The sequence below is a fragment of the Channa argus genome, chromosome 1 (assembly GCF_033026475.1).
Source record: "Channa argus isolate prfri chromosome 1, Channa argus male v1.0, whole genome shotgun sequence".
Lineage (NCBI taxonomy): Eukaryota > Metazoa > Chordata > Actinopteri > Anabantiformes > Channidae > Channa > Channa argus.
The window spans coordinates 7,430,048-7,450,431 of record NC_090197.1 but is presented as its reverse complement, the minus strand read 5'-3'; the positions used below and the strand labels follow the sequence as shown (position 1 = coordinate 7,450,431).

Sequence of the window (20,384 nt, the reverse complement as noted above, 5' to 3'; positions counted from 1 at the left end):
ACTTGACACTGTCTCATCACTTGTCTTTTCTTTTTTTTATTATCTGGCTACAGAATTTGTTTGTGTGTAATTAAACGAGCCTCTGCCGATTTACCGAGGTCTCTTTGTGTAAAAAAAAAAAAAAAAAAAAAGCAGTTCCTTGAAAAGCAAAAAGGGTTTAATGCATTTTACCCAAGGATCTTATCCATTCAGAAGCTACCTGACTACATGTGTGCCACATCCCATTCTAGGTCTCATTCATAGCCTTTTGAATGCTTTCAAGCGCTTGGCTGTAAACAAATGTGCGGCTTAAACGACCACTCGTTGGGAACTGAATGCCCTGCAATCAATAAGGCATAACCTGGTCACAAAACTACTGAATGCATTTAAACTGGAGTTGAAGTGCTTGTAAACATATGACCTTCCTCTACAGCGCAGACTACATCACCAGCACAGTCAACAGTATTATTAATGCCACTGAATTGTGGGTTTGGATTCATAGAGCACCAGCAGCAAATGTTTGGACTCAACATTTCTGAATTAGTTTTAATACCTTATCCATTAATTCGGGATTTTTATACTCGCAGAATATGCTCTTCTTTTTCATTTCCTATTTTTCATGGGCTGAATGGACTCATGGCCGCATGCGGTGCACTGAATGTCTAATATTGTTGGATGCTTTGAATGAAGCTCCCCCCAACACACACGCACAGACACACACACAGACACACACACACATTTCCCATAATCACTTATTCAGTCTCATTCTGCAGGGCTGTAGGCTGCGTCGTTATCACAGATTGATCCAACTGCGTCTTTCCAGTCACTTCATTTTGGCAAACAACTGGGCTACAATAATCAGAGCGCTGTGAGATGGATGGGGGCTTAGATGAAAATAGGAGGCTTTAAATCATGCAAGTCATTTATCTGTTCCCCGAATAGTACCCTGCTCAATCTCTGTCGTCTCTTTTATCATCGCTCCTCACTCTGCGGTGTCCGCAAATCGGTGCATCTGCAAAGAAGACCAAGAATCCAATTACGTTCTCGGGAGCTGCTCCAAAAGTCCCAGAAGTGTTGCACGTTATTCTCCCGAATATTGTTTGGCTCTCACTGGGAATTCCACTGGGGACAGGAGAAATAAAAACAGATGAAGATAGTTTCTGCAGTTAGTTGTCGTTCCTGTCTTCTCTTGGCATTCGTCATTAGCGTGAGGGAGATGTGGTGGATGTTTTGACAGGTTTCTGTACATGATGCCTTCAAATGTGGCAGATTTGTCACAAAAGATATAAGGGAAAGAAGAAAAAAAAAAAACTACAGCAATGAGAGGGGCGACAGTCAATCTAGTTGAGCTTGTTTTTGTTTGCAGGCTGCTCGGTGGGGAGACGTCGATGGGCTTTTCTCTCGTGGACATGGAATGAATGCTGAGACAAGCAGTCCTGTCTGAGAGGTTGAGCAGCTTTCTTTCGTGCTTTTATTTTTAATAACAGTCTGTATGCGAGTGGGTGGGTGGGATGATACACGATCATCGCGGTGTTGCCTGACGCCGTGAGAGCAGACAAAAGTGCTGTCAGAGGCAACGCATTGAGATTCACCGGCAAAAGGGGGAAAAGCTCTTTGCTGTTGTTGTTAGTAGCCTTGTCTTAGAAAATAACGTCTTGACTCTTTGCTTGACGTGCACTGACTCTACCTGTCTAACTGTCAAATTCCTGCAATTGTTTCTGACAGCCTCTTTACAGGAACCAAAATCATTTGATCCTATTTCGGGTGTTTCCCTATAAATGCTGAGAGTACATTACCCTTTTCGCAACCATCGTAGCTTCTTTTGAGCATGTGAGCCTCTGAGCCTTTGGCCTGTTGCAGGTTGCATGCAGTCTTTCTACTCTAACGTCAGTACTTTCGTGTAGACCTGTGCTATGATATCTACTTTAATGTTTAATTTAAATGCATGCATTCTCCATATGCACAGAATCGCTTTGTTCTTCTTCTTCTGATGGAGCTGAACGATACACTTTTGCTTTTCATATTTCAGTGCCCAGTGCGTAAAATTTAGTGGTGTGCATTTTTGTGCAACTGCCTTTTTATTCTGTTTCATTCTAGGCTACGCTGATATCCGGATTCAAGCATAATAATTGGGTCTGTGATGTTTCATATGCAGTGATCAAGGACTCGGTGGGGTGTGGACATGAAACGGTTCTCAGGAGCAGGGAGCCAGATGATTGTGAATGACATTACTGTATAATGAAACATGAGCTTAAATACAAATACACCCTAGTGCATGCTCTCAGGTGCTTGGAGTGGATTCCTCTTTCTGCCCAGCTTCTCCGGTCTCAGCCCCTCCCTCCGCCGTGACAGAATCCGACCCGGCAGTGCCCCTGGAGGCTGCTCCGGGCGATGCAGCGCTGTGCAGGCTTCCATCGGGGGTGGGAGCTGCAAGCGAGCGAGGATTGGAGGCAGGGCTGGCACTCACGGCGGAATCAGGGGTCCGGCTGGCACTGAGGTCACCATCTGGGACCACGGTGGCGTCCAGGCTGTCAGAATGAACTCCTTCGTTCACAGCTGTTGGCGAGATGGCGTTCAGCAGGGGCTTGTGGGAGGCGTAGGTCATGCCACCATCAGTGTCACTGTCCACCGGCAGAGCAGAGGTTGTGAACTCCAGTCCAGAGTCGCTCATCTCCGGAAAGTTTTCCGAGGTGAGAGCCTGGTAGCGGCCCGGTTTGGACACCTCGAGGCCCTGTGGCAAAAGAGGGAGGAAGAAGAACATCAGAGGGGAGATGAAAAGAGAGGAAATGAAGGTCAAATAAGATGAAAGACACGGGTAAAGTGCGGTTAGGGAAGGCAAGGACACAAAGCGAGATGAAAGGAAAAACGACGAAGAGAAGGAAGAGGAGATCAAAAGAGGAGAGAGCAGAGAAAATAAAGAGTAAAACAAAACGTCCAGAGAATCGGTGGGGCGGGTGGAAATTGCGAGGAAGCATGAGTGAAGAGATAAGGAAGGGATGATGAGAGCAGGAGATGGAAGAAGAAGGTGCCATAGGACGGAGAAAGCAAAGGAAAATAAGCGGTTAAAAAAAATTGAGGTCAGCGAGAATAAATAATTTACGTACAGGGTCGTATTTATAGATTCACCTTCCACTACTGTGTAGCCGACAGTATTTATTTTTCTTGTTGCACAGAAAAAACAAATCAGCGCTGCATGACATGTCATGCAGTGTTGTACAGATAGTCTGACTGTTGTGTCCTTTTTAAAGACCAAAGTTAATTAGAGGGATTCATGAAAAGGGTCTAGTGGGCACAAGTCCAGGGGTCCGAGAGGTCAGGGGGGCTTAGTTGAAAGACAAAATGACCACAAGCAGGAAAAAAATCACAAATACATTCCAAAGAGATAAAAAGAAACAAAAAGAGTCTAAAAATAACACAGCGTTGATGAAGGAGTCTCATTTGTGCTTCTGATGTGTCTGGATCTGTCTCGGGTCCTACATAGGTGTGGGAAACTTCAATTTGTGTCCAGGGGGCCTTTGTCTCGTAGTCCACCCATTTAAAACACGAGAGGTATTGTAGTTTTATTCAGAGTTAACCACGTTAGTGGGCAAAAACATTAATAGGCTACTGTCAGAAACTCTGACCAATCAGCTCAAAGAAGTCTCTGCACTTTGGCCGTCTTACGTCTGTTCCTCCTCATTTCACTTTCACCGAAGGTTTGTTTTATGGACTTTAATCAGTTTGACTGATTAGTGCAGAGTCTAAGGTTGATTGCCTTTTAATTACACTTGGCACTGAGGTGACATTATACAGCGGATAGTTTCTGCCGAGCAAACTCTAATCCCAGGATGGTCGAAGCTCTTTAGGGTTTTCAAACAGAATTTTTTTATGGTTATGCCACTCCGAAGGAAAACTTTGCTGGCAGCGTGAACAGATTGTCCTCATAATCAAGGTCAAGACAAGGAATCTTGTATCTACATCTCTTATCAACGTAGTTACTCGACCTAAAAACTCTTGCTTTGCTGACCTGATTCCAGGACTAAACAATCTCACTGGAGTTGATCTCTGCAACAAGTCATTTGTGTGGCCACTGGGGGGCAGCAGAAACGAGTTGCAAACAACTCTGACATTCAGAGTCAGAACCTTGAACTTGATGTGATGAACCTGTGTAGAAGCTTTTTTTTTAATGTCCAGCAGTTATGGACAAACCTTTGTGTTCATTTATTGATGTGTTATTGGCCTTTTAAGAGCTGTAAATCCAATATTCCGTCTCTTTGTTGCCTCTGTTTTTGGTCTCTACCAACAGCTGAGGGAAATGTGTGGCTCTTGAACTGAGTTTCTAGAGCTTTCTTCACCGTGTAGGTGAAACAGAGAACGGTGAAAGTTGTGGCTGGACAACTAAAAAAGAATGTGTGTGTGTGTGTGTGTGTGTCGACTTTTAACTTATTCGTGACAAGACAACATTTATTACCCAACAACCCACTGACCTTAATGGTGACCTCTGTGCTCTCTGAAGGCCTCTCACACACAGACTGGGTCAGAGATTCCTCAGTGAACCTGGTGTAAGCTTCATGGACCACCTGCAGACAAAACACACAAACAGTGTACACAAAGACACACACACACACACACACACACGGCATGTCACAGTTTGGTCACAACAGCATATTACTAGTCATTAAAAATACACAGGCACTGAGGAGGACGACAACTTAAAGCACATGTAACTGCACAAAAAGCGCCTACAGTGAATACAGACACCGAAGAGGACACTTGAGTGACATGACTGAGACAAGCTGTTTTACTTGTCTTTGCGGTGGAACTGGAGGCTGAGAGGAAACGGAGCCGGACGGACTGTAATCTTTCAGAAATGTTCCTTTGTGCTGCAGGAATGACAGGGAGTGATAGACGGTGATAAGATAAAGTAGCAGAGTGAGGACTTTGATACGTCCAAAGAGACATGGAGCAGATTGGAGGAAGGGTAGAGGGGAGTATGACAGTGAGAGATGAGTTGAGGTAGTTAGGAGACAGTTAAAAAGGGACAACAAATGTAACACAAAATTAACACAAAGTCCTTTTGTGCATAGCAAGAAATTTTAGGTAAATTACTCGATTGATGCAGTTTCCCTGTATGTTTTTAAATAATCCTGGATGCATCAGCTCTACTTGGTTCAAGAAACAAATTTACAGTGTGTTTGCAATGTTGAGCAACACTGCAAACACCAATTCAATTTCTATTTTTGCAGGATTACAGGACATAATAATAGCATCAGAGTGAGACTGTAGCCTCCTGAATGCACAACTATTATGTTATTGTTATATTTTCTCCTCAATTAAGTTCATTAGTGAGTCAAACTACACTTTTGTGTCTTTCACTTTGAACAGTAAAAACAAGGCTGTTCCCAAACTTCTGTTTGCATTTTAGAAGTAACATCTAAAATCCTTGTTACTTCCAGTACAGTGAGCAGCAACCGGTTAAGATTTTGTTGCCGCCTTAAACTTGCAGCATTGTTGCCGCATCTTTAGGTGAGTGAGAGAAGCGATGGAGAGAAGGTACGAGACAGACGAGACAGAAACGGGGAAACTGGGAAGACAAAGTGGCAAAGCGGTGATGAGGCACGAGCAATGAGACAGAGGTGAAAATTGAGAGGTAAGTAAGAAAAATGGCAGACAGTGAGACACGGGAGGTTTAAATGTGAAAGACGGAGACAGAACGAGAAGAGTGTGATAAACCGGTAGAGAGGTGAATGGAGGCGAAGAATAAGAAGAAGAAAGGAATATGGTGACGTCGTGGGATATGAAGACAGAGAGAGAGACTCGGGTGCAGAGCTGTGATTGATTTCAGGTTGAGTCGGTCTCTCGGGTTCACGCATGTGGTCTGTGCTCTCAGATCTATGGGGAAATCCATAGCATGTCAGAGAGGCCGACAACAAGGGCGACGGCTTTCATCTTAACCTCCACTCCAACACACAAACACACACCCCCTACAAGCCCCCCTACACACACACACACACAGGATTTCACATCAGAATACACAAAGACACACCCAAACAACGCTGCACACAAACACGAACAGTGAGTGAGAGATAACAGGAGAATCGCCTGCTGCTTTACGATTTATCCCATATTAATCAGTAGTCATAAAAATACATAAAGGGATAATTCAAAGTGACTGATTGTCCAGTATTTTACTAGCACTTTTGTAATGAGTAACAAACTACGCCACTACTGAACCTAATGGAAGAAACTGGCATTGAATTCATACTGGTCATTGGAGGACGAATCCAACTGACTTTTTTTTTTTCATCACCAACAAGTCAAAGTTTTATTAAGTTAACTGACATTTCCTCAAGTATTACTGTGTCTAAGTATTAACATCACAGGGAGATTTTAATTTTTCAGACATTCAATTCTCCACGATGGTGAATCCGTTTATCATAAACGTCAGCGTGTTTACATGCTACCGTTGGCATTTAGCCGTGCGGTTAAGTGCTCACGTGACGTGACGTCGCGGTCAGACTCCAGAAATGAGAAACTACCGCCGTCCCCATTGGTTTTAGAGCGGGACTGTGTTAAACACAGTAGGAACCAGTGTCACAGCTTCATGTGGACAGTGAATCTGGTTCAGCGGCTTTTATAACACAACACGGCGTCGTCAGGCTGCGTCGGCCAATAACGTGACGTGCAAGCTCGCATTCCTGATGGATCACAGATTCTTATCTTAAGAATGTCACCACCAATGATGTAGCAGCTCTGGCAGTGTCAACCTTCCACTGTTGTATAATCCTACCTGTAATACAAGTTACTGTGCTGTCATTTCAAAAGCCAGGGGGCAGATCCAGACCTTTTTCTGGATAATGATGTTAAAACCCATAAATCTATCGAAGTTCTGCACAAATAGCTGCAAGTGAAGCCAGAAGAGTAGATTTATGACCATTGACAGTTGGGAATAAATGCAAGAAACACTACAACAGGCATGAAGCGTCTCGGTGTCATGTCACGCGTTCGTCTTGCTTTGCGCCTGTTTAAAATGACAAAACAAACACACAACATTTAACGCGCAACAACACAGACGGACGCAACAAAAACACGGAGAGGACACTCACAGTGTTTCTGGGCAAGTAGTTGATTGTGCAGCGATAATTCACAGGAAACACGTTCAGAATAAATGAATCACACACTCTGGAAGCTGCAATCACTGCTGGCCGTAACACATACACCACAGATACTCACACATACTGCACTGTACACATATTTAGCTGGTGATTTACCCCACACAATAAAAAGGAAAAGAATTACTGTGTGTGTGTGTGTGTGTGTAGCTGAATCACCAAGTACCGCACGTCGGCTACAGCAGTGTAGCTGTAATGTCTGCAGTTATCATAACCAGGCTGTTTATGAGTAACCGCAGTGCTCGATCTCAATCGCTGGGCAGTGAAGGGGAAAGAGGAACCGAGAGGGAGGAGAGCGCAGGAAATGGGCCGACTCAATATTTCACCCGTGTCAGGTGGAAGGAGCCACACGTTAGTGAGTGACTTTCTAAATTATCACTGACCTGCTGTAGCGACACAACAACAAGAAGAAGAGGTCAAAGCGACTCAACAGGTCATTTACTCTCTAGATGATATAATGCAGAAACGTTGTGTCTTTCGCATAACGAGAGAGAAACTGGATTTAAATGACCTGTTGCAATGAATTATTTTAATATTTGCCGTTTGCACTCGGACTTGGGGCAACGCTGTATCTGAAACCCTGCATCACAACTGTCACGCCAACACGAACAAGAATGAACATAGAGAACTGGGCACTGATATGAAGATTAATTAGGCTCTAGGCTTAAGTATGTTCTTGACCTTTAAATCTAAAGGAAATAAAACATCCATACGTATGATTGCACTGGTGTGATGGCGTTGCAGTAGTTTTGTATATTAATTTTTGGTTGATTTCATACTTTGCTGGCTTTTATTAATTTTAATACAATATGTTCTTAATTTTCACAGTCTAGTTAAATTAGGAATAAATTCCTCCTGCAAAAACTGAATTTGGACTAATTTGACCGGCTGTTAAAAACATACTTGTTCTGCGTTTGCACACAGCTCTGATAATTGTAGGAAGGTGTGTGAGGATCAAAGAGACAGTTTGTCCCAAGGTGCGGTGCTACATCCATTCACGGTAATTCATTGACTTTATGTCAAATTAGGTCTTTGATCAACTCCGGCTGGTTCATTGAGACTAGTGGCAGTTTCTCCTGGGTGTTCAGGATTTATTTAGTGCGCTGATGCTCAATATCTTTAAACCATTTAAAAAAAAACAAACAAACACACATTTCTGAAACTGTCACCAACCATCTCGTCACACAACAGCAAGATGATCAAGAAACGCATTTGCCACAAAAGCAGCACAGTTGTCTAGGCACTGATATGAAGGAGGGAGAGTGTATGTGTGTGTGTGTGTGTGTGTGTGTGTGTGTGTGTGTGGGTGGGTGGGTGGGGGGGTGTACACACACACACCAGTTCTCTCACCAAGAAGAGGCTCCGTTTGAGGCTCCTTAAAGTGAGAGGGAGAACTTGTATAACTGAACACATCAGAAAAAAAAACATCAGACAGTGGAGAAACATCTTTCTTTTAAGGTGCCATATTCCTCACATTCTTAACTATTTAACATAATAAAAACACACACACACACACAAACAACTGTGGATGAGTAGATCATTATGTTCTGTGTAAGCATTTTGCTAACACACCACGCTTTCAACATTTATCCAACAACGACTTCTTTCCTCTGCTGTGCGTGTTCTGTGTATTGAGTTGCCTTCTCACAGTGTGACGCAAGTGAAATGTGTGAAGAGCCGTGACAGGTAATGAGAAAAAAAAAAAAAATTGTTCAGTAGAGTCAGAAAATTGTGTTTGGCAAATGGGGCCACCAACATGTGGTGCAGCTCTGCAGATTTGAAGCGGGATGAAAATGCTGCCTGACTACTTGTGATATGCCAAAGCTCCGAGCGTCTCTCAACGCTGAGATTCACAACTCTGAGTTAATAACATGACATATTGTCTGAACATCATCTTCCAGCTTCCAGAAAAGCAATCAAGGGTCTGCGGTGGTGCGTCGGCTCACAGCGTGTGCTTCATCTTTCGGTGGGTTTTTAATTGGTTCATAAATGTAATCGGTTATTTATTTTAGATTTATTAAGGAAGATGTTTAAAGGGGAGGGAGGGGAGGGGGGGAGGGGGGGAGGGGGGGTGGGGGGGTGGGGGAGCAAACTGTCAGCTTCAAATGATCCCATAATTTATACATTCAAGAAAAAAATGTTAAAGGCTCTTGGAAAAACACCATAGAGATAATTTAGTTTGGCTAATGTCAAATTAAAAAGGGCTGAAAGAGCCTTTTGGAAAGTCTGTCCCTATGTTTGACGACCTTTTGCGATAAGACAAGACAAACTGACTTACTGTTAAATCTAACACCTGAGGCGTTCGGCGTTTAACCGCGGTTTTATTAAATGCTCACACAATTGATCGGGACATATTTTGAGCGTTATTTGTTCTTGTATTGAACCACTATCCCTCAGCAGCACAATCAATTTCTGAGGCTGATGTTTTTATAGCCGTCAGCCATCAGATTGTAATGAGCTTTTAATTGGTCAATAAATTCGGAAGGTTTAGCAAAAAAAAATAAAAAAAAAGAAAGAAAAAAAAAGCACCTAGTGGAAATGCTGGACGGACAGATGGGTTAAATGTCAACTCTCCTTAATCATCCAATCAGACAGGTAATCAGTCAGTATTGAGCAGGTGATTAAGCCGAGAAAGGGCTTTAAATGGCCAATTGCAGAATAATCATTGGTTTTTATTTTGCTCCAGCATTTCGGCATCACTTGTTGAGAACCCTCACAATTAAATCCTAATTGAGGAGTTTTATTCAAAATGGACGTTTTAAGAGTGAGCAACATTTTAATGGAGGCACCTTGAAAAGCTTTTCGGGCTTAAAAAAAAAAAAAAAAAAAAAAAAAAAAAAAACAATAACCCAACACAAAAGAAATTCACTGTGAAAACGGATTAATAACTTGTAATTACACTAAGTCAAAGAGTTATGAAAACACAAAAATTGCATGCTGGCTGGGTGCTAAATGAAGTCTTTGTGTGACAACACGGGCTCCTTTGTATTCTGGAAACATCGGCCATTTGTTTGACAAAAATGGCGTTTTTCATTTGTCCTCTAATCACAAGCTCCCTGTAGCCAGATGCCCTTTTCATTAGCTGCTGCTTCCATCTTGTGTTTGTCTGCAACAGCTCCCCTTGCTGTCAGGTTCCAGACTTTTTAATAGATGTTTATGTTTTTGGATAAACTGCAGAGCAACTATTTCTGAGTTGAATGCATGTAACTGTTTGGGGCCAAACAAAAGGGTCCACAATTTTTAGTGTTAGTTTTTAGACTGACATAGTAAATAAATATATAAAAAAATATATGTTTTTTCAATTTGTTAATTATCATGCAGTGGGCTCCAGTGTATCTAGTCTGAATGTTTAAACGGAATTCATGTCACGTGACACGAGTTCGATTAGTCGCCGCTTCATTTTAATCAGATTTGCGCTGACTTAAGGGAACTTAACGAAGCAAACCAGCAATAATTTGCCTCCTAATAGCAGAGAATAATACTTTCTTGATCGTGTGCAGGAAATTACTTGGACATCACTCTTGCTGTTTAAAGATGTCCTCTTTTCTGGACAAACATCCACCACGTGAGGAAGAGAAATGCTTGGTTTTCAGTGTCTGTATGGGCAAAACGTGTGATGAGTTTAGAAAGCAGGAGAAGCAGGAGACTAACCAGAATGATGACACGCTGACAGAGCTGTGTATAAAAGGGGAAAAACTGGAAACACGATGTTGCTCTGACTTGTCCTGTTTAATATCAGTGAGTGTGTCTGCTGCCAGGTCCTGCACTGCAGGGGAGGAAGTCGACCAGATGACCATCCTGACTCCAACAGTAACACACGACTGCCTGAAGTCCCTGCCTTATTCCCATTTACAAAGAAATGCAGGGGGATGTAAATGCACTAGGTGGGCGTTACCTGTCTGAAAGTCTCTCCGTCTCCTTTGCCAGCCTGCTGAGCAATGAGCATCAGCTTCTTGTTCTTTTCGTTCCTCTTATGCACTTTGTAGAGGCAGGACAGCAGGCACACCAGCAGCATGAAAGCGACCAGGCCCAGCAGGGAGAGGACGGCCACAGTCAGGGGAGGCAGCCGATACGCTGAGAGTGAGACGAGGACAGGAAAGGAAACAGAACACCCACAGAGAGGGACAATAAGCTTTCTCCGACTGCAGAAATGTTACTTCACACTGCACTTCACTGTGCAGCTCATCATCGATCATCTCGGCCGCTTGGTCTTGTTTTAATTAGCACTTTAGCTTCCATTAAAATGTTTAGGTTAAATTAGATTTCTAGGCCGGTAAATCTTAAAAAAAACAAAAACGTATCTAGTTATGTTATTCGCTGTAAATCATGTCACTGATGCAGGCTGACAGTTCAAAATGTGCAGAAGTATGAATAGTTATTGGAAGTATTTAGAGGAAGATAATAAGAAATGTCACACAATTTAATTTAATAAAGTTGTAAGTACAAACACTGTGATGTTTTGCATAAAATTTGCATATACATTTTAGCATAACAAAGACTTTTTTAAAAAGGACAGGTTCACAATTTTCCACTGCGTCTTTATGAACGGTGAGGTTTTTAATTGCTATAATAATTGCTCCTGCTCACACTGACCATTAGAGGATCTCTACTGAAAGCCTTTTCAGTGGACGTGATGAGGCCCAGAATCCACAGTCCCTGTTCGGTGCTAAATGTGAATCTGAAGCTAAATGAAGGCGTTAGGTGCTCAGACTCATGTAATTCAAGTGCATCTATGTCTACAAGTCTTTTTACGATCCCACTTCCCACCTTATGTTTCCTCGTTGAGTTATCTTAAAATGGTTCAACTTTATGTGATTTTGTTGTGAAAGGTTGAAGGCTTTTGATTCTCTTTAGATACATTTTTGATTATTTTTGTACAGCTGGACGTCCCCGTAAAGCATCTTTGGCCTTAAAGTAAAACCAGATTCAGTGTTCATATTGTAAAACACACGTCCTCTAAAGGGTTTTATAAAATAAGTCTTTTCTACACTGCACTGGTAAAAACGGGATTGAATGCCATAGTTTTGTTGCAGTATTTTCATTTATTACTACTCTTTGACCCAAAAAGTTCGGCTGCACACTTGCCATTAGTTTATAAAACGGGGAAGTATTATGAAGCAATACACTGCCACATTGCTCCATCACTTTTCACATATTTTGCAAAATGATTCCCACTTTAAAGTGGAGCAATTTTGCAGATAAAAGTCTTTACAGGTCTCGGGAAGTTAAATAAGGGCTTATGTGGCTTCAAAGGGAGCTACGCTATATCTGCGGCGCTGTGGTATAACTCAGACTGAAGGCTACAAGATTAGAAATGTACAAAAAAAAAAAAGAAGAAGAAGAAGAAAAAAAGAAGCATGAATGGAATAAAAAGATGATAAAACTAGTTCTGCTGTGTTGAAGGGTCGGTTTTGTTAAACTGGATCCACTAGGAGTCCAAACTTCATTTCCTGCAGAGAGGCTGCAATCAGCATGTGCCAGCCACTTTCCATATATACTTAATATCATGTTCAACAGTTTTATTAGTGAACATGCCGCTGATTTTAAACCTTTCAATTAACAATCTATAACTCATTCCAGCGTCTTTACACCAGAAATCACATTGGGTTCATCAGAGCTGATACTGATTCACAGAAAACCAAAAGCAGAGCTAAACCCAGTAAGAGGTGTGTTAATCCTCTTACCTTCTACTTCTATGTAGACATGGGCCACAGGAAACCCAGTCAGGTCTGTGATTTTGAAGACACCAGTGTCTGCCATGTGGACCTTCTTCATGATGAGCTCTGATCCCTCCACAATCAGCCTGCCCTCCAGCATGGGGTCCAGCGGTGTCACAAGAGCCCCCTGGTCCAGGACGACCCGGTCCCGATTGTCCGATTTGGGCCTGTAGACAACATTGAGGTTTTCGTGGTGCTGGTAGAGTTTCATCTTCAGGTTTCCTCCGTACGGGAGGTGCATGAAGTTCTGGTGCTCTGTGGAAGAAAAGGCCGAAATAGAAACAATTGAATGTGTGTCTTAATGTTTATGTGCCACAAATTTTCCCATTGGGGAAAATCAAGCTGAGTCTTTATGGTTTTGATGGGTTGTTTTCTCAGAGTGTTGTTATCGGTGTCACTGGCTGAATTTGTGATGCTAGCTGCTCGTTTTTAGCCATGGCAGCTTTAAAAAACACCATCTTCGGTACATGTAATAATATGGAGTTCGTGATAAATATTTTTTTTCCAAAGAATAACTTGCTAACTCTACTTTTGCTTTTTCTAAAATGACAATTTCTCGAATCAGCATATTGTAGCAATATAGTAACATATGCTGTGTTCCTGATATATTTCTATCTACATCCTGCTATTTAACACTGCTGCTGCTGCTGCCCAGTATCCTCCAGGCAGGTCAAACCACATGGTTCGTACATTAAATAAAAACGTACAAGATTAAGTTATTAAGACTTTTTAAAAGGTCGAAATAAGGCAGTTCTTTCTCTCTCTCTCTCTCTCTATCAGCCATAATTAAAAGAATGCACCAAAGGCCAAACAGTGCTGTGTCTACAAATGAGGAGCAGTTTAAATACAATGTGGACGTCAGCAGTGCACTTCAGATGCACTCAGATAACATCAGCACGTACAGAACAATGACACGCGAGATTGACACATCAATCCTAGTCTTCCTCACCCCTGACGTTCAGACAGTTCCTCCTCTTCACCTTGCCCTCACGGTCCTTCACCGTAAAGCACCCTTCGTCCGTCATCTTGACCGAGTGCAGCGTCACCCGCTTCTCCGAGACGCTGAGGCGCCCCACGTATTCTTCGGCCAGCACCGCGGACGTGTTGTACAGCAAAATGGCCGGAGGCTCTGTAGCTTGCAGCATCCCCGTCTGATTGGCCTGAACCAGACTGGGCCTTAACACACAGTCAACGAAATAGAAGAGAAACAATGTCAGTGGACGTGGACACACAGGTCTTTTCACCTTTAACCGGTTTGAACCAATGACAGGGCAGCAGTTTTCCCACCGTACCTGAACTCTAGGGAGATGGGGCCGTCCACGTGGTTCAGGTGGATGTAGTAAGTGTCCCCGTACTTCACCACTTGTTCCAGGGAGCACTCTGACCCCACAAAGACACAAAAGGTAAAAGCTGTGTTGCCGAGCAGACGATCAGCAATGAAAGGACGGCAGACAGCTTACCCCTGACAACGAGCTGGAGGTACTTCTCCGTTGCGGAGTCGTTAGTCTTCCTGACGATGTACATGCCCTCGTCTCTCTCCCGCACGTCTTCCAGCACCAGGTGGCCCAGAGAGTTGATGCTGCACAGCGGGCCCCCACCCTCTTTCACCAGCCGACCCGCTCGCATCAGAAACACCTTAGTGGAATTACTGTTCCTGGGTATGAACAGGACCTCGCTGGCGTTCCCGGGCGGGACGACGATGTGAATGTCCTCCCCAAAGTACGCCGTCCTGTGTTCCTCTTTGGCTGGTTCAAACAGTCAAAGGATGGGATTAGATTTATAACACAGCCTGCTGTTTGTAATTATTTTATATTTTGTTACTTTTTCTGGCCTTTATCAGTCTTAGTCGTGCATTAAAATCCAAACAACATGCAAAGTTACCTTTTAAAGATGCTGACAAAGCTGGGAAACGAGAGACAGAGTAGAAGAAAGAGTTTATTTTAAAACTGACATGTTTTTTTTGCTGCTTTAAACAAAGATATTTAAACTTGTCAAAGTTATTCTGAGTGAAAAACTCCCCCCCAAAAAAGCTATTAAAGCTTTTGAAATGTAAATGTTGGACACAATCAAAACAGATCAGATGTAAACACAATCTGACCACTCATTAAAAAAAAAATGCAAAGAAAGCAAATAAGTAGAAATTAAATATATCACAAAAATAATCTTGTTTCTCTGGTGCACTTTTTATAGAGTCTATGCTAATGACTGAGTTAAAACACATTTGGTTTTGCAGAAAGTCTGCTTCTGCCATTTATTTATCCAACCTTCTCCCGAGTGACTGATTATGTTTGTGCTTACCAGTGCAGAACAGGACGCTAAGCGCCGCAGCGCTGATTGCTTTCATGTTGAATAATCAGCCTCTGCAAAAAAAACAGACACCCACACACAATAAAAAAGCAAATAAAAAAAAAAACGTTATTAATATGGTGAGAAGGTGATTTTTAAAAGGATCCAAACGAGACGTTCTAAAAGGAGACGTCTGCTATAATTAACGTATCTGACATAATGTAGAGATGAACTCGGCTGATGTGGCGATGTGCTGCTAATTTGGGTTCAGCGTTTAATTAAAGAAAAGCACCTCTGCGAGGTAGGCGCACGCCAAGTCTCCAGTCTCCGGCTCTGCACCACCTACGCTAAATAGCATTTCACAAATTAGCTCATAAGGGAGCGCGCTGCCAACGCTCTTTGAGAAGAAAATCTATACTGCTGCGCCGAAGTCAAACCGGCTGTTGGGCCAAAGTTTTATAGATGAGATGTCGCCAAGGCAGACGGAGGCATGAGACAGTAATAGATGTGGCGTGGGGAGCTGAGGAGTAGCGTTTCACAAATGCTGTGGAGCGAGGAGTCAAATGTATATCAGTGGGAGAGATTCACACACAGGAGTGTGTGGCCACCCCCCTTTGGGACGAGGAGATGGACAGCAGCCAGCTGGCCTGGACAGACCCTGACCTTCTCCCACCGCTGCACTGGATTCGGCTAAGCAGTAGTGGCACAGAGGTATTAAGGTGGGATAATGAGAGGGGGGCTAACTCCTCGTAAAGAGCTCGGATCCTTCCGGTCAATTAGAACTCAATTATGAAGGAGGGCACAACGTAAATGACGTTTTCCCTCCATTTTATCGTCCTCGTCTCTGCCACAAAACATAAAGTCGACCCCACATTAACACATGTCATCCTGCTGGAACGTGCACGCTCAGAGAAACTTTTCTTGTTCCGTCAAACTGCACCAACATCATTCACCACAGTGAGGTAGAATATAAGGCAACGTGTGAAAGCACTGTGTCCTGCAGAATTAGAGGGTTTATCAGCATGAACCTGGTCTTTCTGTTAATGCTTCTGCTTTGCTAAAGGAAAACGTGGCTGCAAGAACAAAAACTGTCCAGGTTTTGACTCCTTTCCATCACAGTAAATCTGTTGTCTGTCAACACTTTCAAACGTTGTTAATCCATAGGACGTCCTTCTACGGGAACCTAAACAACACAGAATATGATCTGCAGCCGGTTTCTTTCCCCCAGTCTGCAAAAAAACGAGCTATATTTACTGTTTGTGTTGGGTGCAGCACTATGAAACAGGGTGAATCACTGCAGATAATAAGAAAAAGCTGAATTTCCTGCCAGAGTCAACAGATGAGGGATTAGAGGACTATTTAAAGCAAGAGAAGAGAAGCGCGTGCACTTGCCATCTGAAAAGTCACTTCAGAATTCAGCCCTAGAATTAAAGCGAGCAGAGAATTTGCTCAAGAGCCTCTCAGTCCTTGAGCATGAACACAGTAATCACGGCACAGTTTCTAATCGCCACCCTGCGAAGCCGCCGCGAATTCTCCTGCTTTAATGTTCCACAGAGCCATTAGCTCATTGCATGTGCTCGTGCTGCGGGGCTGTAAAAGACACAAATCACAGCTTTGACTCGGCGATGGAGAGAACTATGCATCTGACGGGGAAATGAGAGGCTGCTGCTGATTAGGTAAAGGTCGCCGCACATGGCTATAGGCTCTGAAAGTGACACACGAACAATGTGTTCAGTCAACGGCAGTGGCTGTGCATTTAAAAGCACGAAGCACTTTAGGAAGGGGCTGCACAGTATGTTCACTAAATTTTAAAGAAAGGCTCCGCTGCTCTGATGGCAAGTACTAAGTACATTTCCTAAAGTACTCCACATTGTCGCCATTTTCAAGTACTTGACCTTTACTCGAATATTTCATTTTTCTCGTTTCAGATGCAAACATTGTGCTACGTTCTCCACATTTTGTACAGATAGATAGTAGTTAGTGTTCTGTTAAACACCTTACGTGCGATGATGTTGGAAAATGAAAACTGACATACGCATAATGTATTGTTATAAACTGATCATTGATATTATTACTCTATAAATTTATTCTTCTTATTATTTTTTGAGCCATTTACTTCAGGACACTTAATGCAGCGGCACTTTAACTCTGTGTATTTAACCAAAAAGATCTAAATGATTTTTCTAAGTCTAAATAGGGTCACTGCTCCTCCCGAGATGAAGCAGTTACTGAAGAGTGTGTTGGACGCAAACACACACACACACACACACACACACACACACACACACACACACACACACACACACACACACACCTCTTTGCAGGAAGGCTGATCTCATCAGTCTGACATCCACCCAGACTGACGGATGGAAGAGCCTTTTCCCACCTCATCTCTTGACGGTTACATCATGCCTCCATCCTCCTCTTGTTACCGTTTCTTTAGATCCCTCTAATCTTTCTGCTTCCTCAGTCTCTTCTGCCAGTGAAACCCTTCTGCCTCGTTCTGACATGTCTTTGCTTGGTTGTCTTCTTTAATATCCTTCCTACCTTCCTATTAGAGCCAGTCAGACTGATACTCAGGTTTAATGTCTATTACGTTTGTTCACATCCACAACCGTTATCAGTGGTGAAAAGTACATGCATTCAAGTACATGTACTTATGCACAATCGTCTGGTGCTTAACTTTAGTATGTCCATTTTATGGGGCTTGCATGACTTGCATGTTGGGTTAATGGGTGACTCTGAATTGCCTGCTGGTGTGAATGTGAGTACAAATGGTTAATTATCTGCGTGTGTCTCTCGGCCAATGACAGCTGCGATAGACTCCAGCTTCCTGCAACCCTGAACCGGACAAGACGGATGGATGGATGCAAATTTTCTTAATCCAGCTGCAACATCAGCAATGTCTAAGCATGAGTGCATCCACATTTTTGCAATAATATAACAGTGAGTGGATTTACTTTTCTTACTTACATTTTGATTTTGATGTTAATACACTGACATTCCTTCCAAACCCGGATGTTCTGATGCTGTCGCCAATGGCTGCTTTCATTCCGGGGGCTCCATTGCTGCTAACTGCTAATGTTATTAGCCAATGTGGAGGTTCTGACGTGTGCCCATTTGTACATTTTTAGCCCGAAAATCATCTGGGATTATTTTGATGCAGGAACCTCCGATCTGGGTATAGTGAACTCACTGCCACCTTAAAAGTGAGTTCCTTCATCTGGGCTTCCCTGTCCCTGCTCTGCACCTCCGCCTGCACTCAGCCCATTGAGGCAGGAGCATATGCTGGTGCAGCCAAGGGTGTGTCATGAATCGGGGGGCTGCCCCCTTTGATGGGGAGGTCCGGAGTAAAGATGGAAGAAAAGGAAAGGAGGGGAAATGAGAACAAATGGTGAATTAAAGAAGGGTTGAGTCTGGATTTCACACTAATGCCAGAGTATGTGCATAATCTAATTCCTTTTTCCTTCCAGGGGTAATGTGTGTTCTCTCTTTCTTGGCGTTTTATTGCCTTGCATGCATCAGTGATCATAACATGTGCAGCAAAGACGTGTCTGCAGGAGATGTGTTCTATAAATAACGGCATATAACTGCAGTGTTTGTCAAAAGAAGCCAATAACTGACTCTTCAACACCGTCTGTGACTCATGCATGTGCAAAATACTTAGTCAGCGGCTTTCATGTGTGCCGTAATGCCCCAACACAGCGCGTTACCGTTTCTAACGGGATGGAGCAGTGGTACCCAGAAATTCCGTAGGGTATTTCCCGCAGATGGGACTTGATGATGCACCGCAAGCGACACATCGTCAGCCAAAATCTTGAGCCCGAAGCGCTCCGGTGCCAATTTGAGGATCATTTAACTCCGGGGCTCAAACAGTCGTGATTTGTGCAGAAAAAAACCCCCAAAGTGGCACAAAGACGGAGGCCTTTTCCGTGCGCAAAAGCCACAGAAAACGACGCCTCGTCTGATCGCTCGTTAGTCTGAGCTGAACACTGGGAAGCTGCCTCGTCTTTGCGGGGGAATTCCGAAAGTTTCCCCTTGGTTTTGCGTCTGAAACCCCCTTAAATGTTTTATTTTTGATTGGCGATGCCCGAGCAGCTGCCGGCTACACGCCCCGCACGTCAGCTGTCACTGTGGGACCGCTCTGCACAAGCAAATCATCTAAAGAGCAACGGAAAAGCTGCGGAATTGAACCCACCCTGTCTGTTTGAACGAAACACTGGTAAAAAACAAAACAAAAAAAAACACATTTTCCTTTAATAAACAATGATAATTGGATGAGGGTAATTACCTTTGTCAAGCCTGGAATCCGAGATGAGTGGACTGGGAGGGGCTCTGGAGTGATGTTTTCTGAAGCCCCCACACACCCCGGCAACGGCAGGCTTCAATGGGCCGCATCGGGAGTAGCTGAGGAGTTTCGGTGGATGTCGGGTTTTTGAACCATTCGAGATCGGAGGCGCTCGGGACGCCTCGGTATAAATCGTTAATTGTGGCTCGGAGCCACGAGCACTCGCCCCGCAGGCTCATTATCACAAGCACATCAGTGGCGCAGCCTGTTGTTCGTTTGTCCGCTCACGCAGACCGTAGTTTGACGGGGAAACCAATCAAAGGTCATCAAAGGTGATGCCGTGTTCTCAGGAAGTCCACAAATTATTCAGCAAGTCTTTTGGTCAATGACACAAGCGTTATTCGAGAGAGAAATCAATCTGATTATGAGGGTTTGTTGATGTGAAAATAAAGCTGCTGCCTTTTGTCTAACAAGAAAGAGATGCGCTGATCAATAAAACGTTTCTGTAATACACACAGTCTGAACAAGGATGGAATAAAAGCTGTAAAAAAAAAAACCTGGTACAGTGTGTGTTCACATCCAATATGATGTTCATCATTTAAAAACACCCATTGCATCGCTGCATTGCTATTTAAAGTGTGTATGTGGTGATTATGTATCAATGACCTGTATACAGAATAATAAACTACTTCTGCAATATTAAATCTGAGATGATTCGCCAGCAAATAATCAATAATAATCCGTAATGAAAAACTAGAGTGAGCTGTTCAATTATCACTCAAATATCAACCATTTTCTCAAACAGCAAAGATGGCACAGATGCTCGGGAGCTCGTCTTCCAACTGCAATTCTCACTCCATTCATTGTAATTACGGTCGAGGTCTGACGACTTCCTGGAAGCTCAGACTGAAAAAACCCTTTCACAAACAGCTGAAAGCTAATCATCAATAATAACAGACACAA

At 43.2% G+C, this 20,384-nt stretch overlaps 1 protein-coding gene across 2 annotated transcripts; it reads right to left on the bottom strand.

Annotated features, from left to right (window-relative positions):
* Nucleotides 1-111: 111 nt before the first annotated feature.
* On the bottom strand, nucleotides 112-20,248 carry LOC137098700 (uncharacterized). Of its 2 annotated transcripts, XM_067475342.1 has the most exons (11): nucleotides 19,425-20,248; nucleotides 18,107-18,463; nucleotides 15,146-15,207; nucleotides 14,729-14,749; nucleotides 14,308-14,592; nucleotides 14,140-14,227; nucleotides 13,797-14,023; nucleotides 12,815-13,102; nucleotides 11,026-11,204; nucleotides 4,446-4,538; nucleotides 112-2,710 (listed from the first exon to the last, which is right to left on the bottom strand). In XM_067475342.1, exons 3-11 carry the CDS (start codon nucleotides 15,189-15,191, stop codon nucleotides 2,261-2,263), a joined length of 1,677 nt encoding a protein of 558 aa, XP_067331443.1. In that variant the 5' UTR covers nucleotides 15,192-15,207; nucleotides 18,107-18,463; nucleotides 19,425-20,248; the 3' UTR covers nucleotides 112-2,260. The 2 variants fall into 2 exon arrangements, with proteins under 2 accessions (XP_067331443.1, XP_067331356.1); XM_067475255.1 differs by lacking the exon at nucleotides 18,107-18,463.
* Nucleotides 20,249-20,384: the final 136 nt, after the last annotated feature.